This window comes from Ranitomeya variabilis, chromosome 2 (genome assembly GCF_051348905.1).
Source record: "Ranitomeya variabilis isolate aRanVar5 chromosome 2, aRanVar5.hap1, whole genome shotgun sequence".
In the NCBI taxonomy this organism is placed as follows: Eukaryota; Metazoa; Chordata; class Amphibia; order Anura; family Dendrobatidae; genus Ranitomeya; species Ranitomeya variabilis.
In genome coordinates, this window is record NC_135233.1 from 91081716 (window position 1) to 91088600 (window position 6885).

Consider the following 6885-nt stretch of genomic DNA (forward strand, 5'->3'; position numbering starts at 1 on the left):
TTCCTCACCGCAGCTTGATGATTTACAGCTGCTAGCCAGCCTGAGTACATGTGGGGGTTGCCTGGTTGCTAGGGATTCCCCACATGTAATCAAGCTGTCCTCTCCCTCTGGGCCCCTGTGCAGCTGCACAGGCAGTATGTCTGCCCCTGCTTCCCTGTGCATGTGCCCCAGAAAACAAAATGTCCACGTTTTGCCCCTAGAAAATATTAATGCCCCATGCGCATCTCTGGTGCTCACAATACCCTGATTTTTACTATAACAATAAAACTTCTTACAAGACACACATTTTTTGAACAAAATTCTTTGTGTGCTCGAGTAAAAAAATTGGGCACAAATAGAGGGTAGGTACAGTCTAGGCCCATAGCTGTCTATAGGCACCATATTAAAAATTCATACGATGCATATAAGTAATTCAACAAAATCACTGTGTGTGAACTCGAATATAAAAAGCACTTAAATAAAAGGGAAAATCTGTTCTCTACCTGCAATAGCCTATTTATCATACATGTATCCACCACACAGATATCTGACAACAAAGATAAAATATATATATATATATATTTTTTTAATTAATAGCATTTCTACACACATTTCCCAAGAGCTTGTCTCATCTACACCCTCCTCACATACATACATAGCTGTACAAATATTACAATCATTATTCACACTTGGACAGCAATATAAAAACATTGATCCCAATATGTAATAGAAACAAACCAGCAAATAAACATAAATGCAGCAAAATCACATAAATGTATAAAAAAAAACAAAAATGCTAAAACATTAAAAAACTATTAAATGGATTTTCTGGTTTTATTGAGAGAGCTAAATAATTGTTGGAATTATTTCTGGGAGCTAAGAGCACCCGCAGCACAAATCCCTCTGCTGTTCTACAGTGATTTACTACGCCTGTTGTCTTGGATGTTTTTTAGGCATTTGCCATTTAAAAAGGTCTAAGACCCACACATTTGTGTTTGCAAAGGAGGGAAAAAAAATCAAATGTCCATTCATAACAACAAAAAGTATCACACCCAATTTGCACTACTGACACAATGATAAACGAGGCCATTGTGCCGCGTACTGTACCGTACATGTAATGCATCACAGGGACACTACATTCAATGATTACATCCGGAGCTATAGGGGCTGCAGAAATAACAGGACAGTGGGTAGGCGAAAACATGTCCATGACGAACAGCCCTCCTAGCCATGTAGAATTCCGAGAAGGAAGATGCCACAATGGTGCAGTGGTTTATCCCATGTGTGCATTAAAGCGAACCTGTCGGCTGATTCACGCTGTCCGAGCCAAAGGCAGCAGGAATCAAGTCTGGCTCTGTTATTGCAGCCTTCTCTCCGAAACATTGTGGCATTTCAGAGCAAACTTACCTTGAAATGGCTGCTGGGGACCATGCAACTAGAATGACTGGTGCAAAAGACAGGTCCTCAGTAGCTTCTCCCTGCCCCACTCCCCTTGACAGACAGGTGTCTTCATAAGCACGCACATAGGGAGAGAGACAAGACCTGTCCGTTTAGGGAAGCAGGGCAAAGAGATGCTGAAATTGTTCAAGGAAGTGAAAATTATTACACATTTTGTTATACACACGTTTATTTCCTTTGTGTGTATTGGAAGAACTAAAAAAAAACTGAGAAAAAAAGACAAATTGGACATCATTGTGCACAAGACGTCAAAAATGGGCCAAACAAAATTGTTGGCACCCTTATTTTAATATTTGGTTGCACACCCTTTGGAATAAATAACTGCAATCAATCACTTCCTATAACCATGAACAATCTTCTTACACCTCTCAACTGGAATTTTGGACCACTCTTCATGTGCAAACTGCTCTCCAAACAACAATTTTGAGATCTCTCCACAGGTGTTCAATGCGATTTAGATGCGGACTCATTGCTGGCCACTTCAGAACTTTCCAGAGATTTGTTTCCATCCAATTCTAGGTCCTTCTTGAAGTATGTTTGGGGTCATTGTCCTGCTGGAAGACCAATGACGTAGGACGCAAACCCAGCTTACATTGCGACCCAAAATTCTTTGGTAACCTTCAGATATCATGATGTCTTGCAGACAGTCAAGGCGCCCATTGCCAGTAAGTCCGCAAAGCAACCCGAAAACATCTTTGAACCTCCACTCTTTTGACTATAGGTAGTGTTCTTTTCTTTATAGACATCATTCCATTTTCGGTAAATAGAATGATGTGCTTTACCAAAAAGCTCTATCTTGGTCTCATCTGTACACAACACGGTTTCCCAGATGGATTTTGGTTTCCTCAAGTACATTTTGGCAAACTGCAGTCTAGCGTTTTTATATCTCTTTGTCAGCAGTGAGGTCCTCCTGGATTGCAGCCATAACATTTAATTTAATTCAATTGTCGACGGATAGTTTGCTCTGACACAGCAGGACATCTTTAATTTTTTTGGAACTTGACTGGGGCTGCTTATCCATCATCCGGACTATCCTGCACGGCAACCTTTCACCGATTTTTCTCTGTCGTCCAAGTCCAGGTAGATGAGCTACAGTGCCACAGGTTGTAAACTTCTTGATTATGTTATTTTCCGTGGACAAAGGAATATCAAGATCTCTGGAGATGGATTTTTGATATTTTTCAACAATTTTGGTTCTCAAATCCTCAGACAGTTCTCTTCTCCTCTTTCTGTTCTTCATGCTTAGTGCGGCATACACAGACATACAATGCAAAGATTAAGTCTCTCCCCTTTTTATATGGTTTCATGTGTGATTTTTATATTGCCCACATCTGTTACTTGCCCCAAGCGACGTTGAACGAGCATCACATGCTTGAAACTGCACAATTTTGCAAAGCTGCTAACAATTTTTCTCGGGCCCATTTTAGGGGTTTTGTGTGAAATGATGTCCAATAAGTCCTTTTTTTATCTGTTTTTTTTGGTGTTCTAATATACACAAAGGAAATAAACATGTGTATAACAAAACGTGTAATTTCAATAATTTTCTGAGAGAAATACTTCATTTTCTGGAACTGGAATTTCCAGGGTGCCAACACTTAGGGCCATGACTGTAGATATATATTATATATAGCTATATGAGGACGATTTGGGCCCACTTTCCTTAAAGTGGAAAACCCCTTTAAGGATTGAATTAATCATATGCACTGTTTAAATGAATAATTCAGGACACCAAATAAAAAAAAAGGTTTTCTTAACGCAGAATAGACCTACATTTGCTGCAAAATATTGTACAAAATAAACAATGAACATAGTAGTCAGCAGTATGCAGTCCTACGAGCGGGCATAAAAGACAGATTTTTGTGCACCTCATACAATGCTATAGTATATTATGGCATAAATATCAGTGCCCAAATATATGCAAAAATTACTAAAGAATTACAATGATATGCACACAGAGCAGCATAGGGAATTCTAACATCCAAAACTGGGAATCTATCATCAGGTTTTTGCCACCTAGTCTGAGAGCAATGTAATGTAGAGACAGAGACCCTAATTCCAGCGACGTGTCACTTACTGTGCTGCTTGTTGTTATTTTGATAAAATTACTGTTTTATCATAAGGATATTATTATTAGAGGACTAGGAAACCAGCTGCCATGTAGTCCGCTATATTCATGAGTTCTGATAATCCCGCCCCCATCACTGATTGGTAGCTTTCAGCCTATGCACAGTGTACACAGAAAGCTAAGAATCAGTGGAGTGGGCAGGGTTATACAGCATTTGGAGAACTATTAGACCTACAGCAGTGCAGAGATAATTGTGATTTTATAAAAAATACAGCAAGCTGCCCTGTGATACATGGCTGGAATCAGGGTGTCTCTGTCCCTACCCTCAGATTGGGAAGCAAAAACTTGGTGACAGATTTACTTTAATGGCCCTTGCCTTACAAGAAAGTCAATTTGCAGACACGTTTTTTGGGGTGTTTGCCCCTCACCAGTGCAAAGGTTCTCTCAATGCAACATTTGCCATCTAACAGAACTTTTTCAAAACTTTGTCCAAGCATTTTACCTCCAAGGAAGAACTTGGCAATTTTAAAAAGTGCACATTTGAGGCATACAAAATACATTTTTTTCCAGATTTACCCAAGACCTTCTACTTCTAGTGTTAGTGATAGTTCTGAAGTTTTGTAAAGGACTGACATTGTGGGTCATAGACATATACAGTAAGTAGCCTTCATTCCATGTCTTTGATTTAAAACACTAAAGTCGCCATTGTGGTTCCATAATTATTTTCTTCAGTACGACATCCTTGTCAGCATTTTTATAGTTATAATCCAAATCATGCTGGTATATGTAGTGCTTTCTCATCCTGTGAGACAGCATTACTATTAAGACAATTAACATAGATAATAATCCGGAGCAGATCCCCCACATTATAACAGGCTGTAGGCTATAGATATCTGCGGGTCTACTGGTGGGTGCTGGTGAGTGAAAAATGATTTCCGAAGGTTCTCTAGTTGGTTGCATGCATTCGCCATTGTCCATAGTGTAGCCTTCAGGGCAGGTACTGGTAGGTGGTGGTGTGTCCAAATTTATGGCATTACAAACTTTTACGCCACTGTCCGTTTGCTCCAATATGTAGCCTTGGGGGCACATGCACCCACTGTTCTTCGAACAGTCAGCCTTGCAGCTAGATGTGCTGCAGAACCATTTGCATTTATTCCGATTATTCTCATCAATGGTGAACCCTTCATAGCACACACACCGATGGCCCCCTGGAGAACTCTCGCAGGTATGCTCACACATATGATTGTCGCACTCATCGATGATGTGACAGTGTGTCACGCAGTTATCCTCGCTATCACAAATTGCAGTACCCATCTCAAAACCAGGTTTGCAGTCACAGGAAAAGCCTCCAAATGTATTTTTGCATATTTTATGCTGTATGTGGTCGCAGATATCAGGGCTGTCAGCGCACTCATCAATATCTTCGCATGTTTTGCCATCTGCTGCTGGTATATAGCCCTCCGGACACATATGGAGTAACCCTTCTGGATCTGTGACAGAGTGCTGGCTGCAGGGACTGGGGTCACAAGGTTTGGTGCAGCCCCTCTGGTCAGATTTAAGCTCTGACCCTGCAGGACACTCGCATTCTGCAATGCCAGATTCTTCCTTACATACATGTTCACAGCCCCCATTCTTAATGAGACAGCTCCAGGCACCGGGGGTCTCACTGCTCCAAGCCACAGTCCCATCACCTTGCTCTTCACAAGACAGCCTGGTAATGTCTGGGTCTGTGAAGATGTCCACCTTGGTGCCAGGTGGCCACGCAGTGCCCTCACTATGGGTCCTTCCAAGGTCAGGGTGGCTGTAAGTGACACTGTAGTAGGCAGCAGGAGAAGAACAGAGTGAGGAGTAACTTATCTCACACAAGAAGCCATCAGCCTTGGAGTCACAGCTGGTCTCTTCCCAGGTGCCATCTTTGCGCACAGTGACACAGGAGGCTCCACACTTCTGCTCAGCATTCCTCCAGTTGGTGTAGTCGGTGCGATTGTCACCTGTCACCCAGGTAAAGCCCCTCAGATCCTGGCTCAGGTCTGTACATTGGGTTGTATCCTGGTGCTCCAGCCCTATCCACACCCTGGCGTCTTCTCTGTGCGCCCTGGCCATAAACGTAGAGATGGCACCAACCTGCACCGGGTTCCTCACGGCCATTAGGTCTCCATTCTTCTCCTTGCAGGCGCCTCTCGCCTTCACAAAGCGCCTACTGATCCAAGAGACCGCATAGCAGGTGCGATCTGCGCAGCCGAACTCCGCGTCGGGTTCCTCCTGCGGCGCCGCGAGTGTCAGCAGCGCCATTATCAGCGCACTCCAGGTGAAGCATAGCGGCAGCATCGGGGCGGACGGGACGGTGTCTGCGGGCAGCTCCGCGCCTGGGATTCCTGTGAAACACATTTACACCAAGTTTTATATGCTCCAGCGGTGAATAAGGAAGGAAGTGCCTGGAAGGAAGGGCTGGAGCCGCTCGGGACATAGTTGTGCTGGTAACACTTTCTGATTACAGTATGACCAAGTGGCCGGGACATGGAGGATGCCTCATACATCGCCACTAGTCACCTCTGCCGATCCCCACACCTCATCATAACATGGTGCCCATAATGCTTCCCCAGGGGGTGAGCACCTGGAGCTTAGTGGCGTTGGGGCTCTGCTTCCTAGGTGTGATTATTGATTACATGTGTAATTACTGCTAATTATTAAAGGGGTGGTCGGGTAAAAACAAGTTATCATGCACAGGATAGGTGATGATGACTTAATGATGCAGTGGGACTCCGACCGATGGCACCAGTACTGAGGGGCAACACATGGCACTTTTATCCCTAGAATGGAGCAACAGTGCACACTCTCAAGTGCTGCCCCAATTATCCTCTCTGGGGCTGCTGAACGCCGCGCTCCGTGTTTCCCAGCAGCACAAATGGAGAGGCGGTCACAACGGAGAGTGGTCCGACCCCTACCGCTCAATAAGTTATCGACAGAGAACTCCTTTAAGGCCACGTTCACACGGTCAGTATTTGGTCAGTATGTTACATCACTATTTGTAAGCCAAAACCAGGAGTGGGTGATAAATGCAGAAGTGGTGACGGGTAAAGGGACCCGATCAGATTCGCTCATCTCTAGTGACATATTTCTATTCTACTTTTCCTCTGATTATTCTGGTTTTGCCTCGCAAATACTGATGTAAAATACTGACCAAATACTGAACGTGTGAATGTGATCTTACTCCCTGCATTTAATTTTTAAGACAATAGTCTACATGTGCAGGTAGGATGAGGATTATTAACCCTTGCAAAGTGCAGTGTTAGGGTATGTGCACACCTTGCGGATTTTCTGCGGATCCGCAGCGTTTTTTTCCGTGCAGAAATGCTGCAGCTGCAGCGTTTTTGTACCTATTC

General features: G+C 43.5%; 1 protein-coding gene across 1 annotated transcript; it reads right to left on the reverse strand.

Moving 5' to 3' along the window:
- Positions 1-567: 567 nt before the first annotated feature.
- Positions 568-5869, reverse strand: LOC143804518 (thrombomodulin-like). Its single transcript, XM_077282676.1, has one exon. The coding sequence runs from the start codon at positions 5828-5830 to the stop codon at positions 4196-4198; it is 1635 nt and encodes a 544-aa protein (XP_077138791.1). The 5' UTR covers positions 5831-5869; the 3' UTR covers positions 568-4195.
- Positions 5870-6885: the final 1016 nt, after the last annotated feature.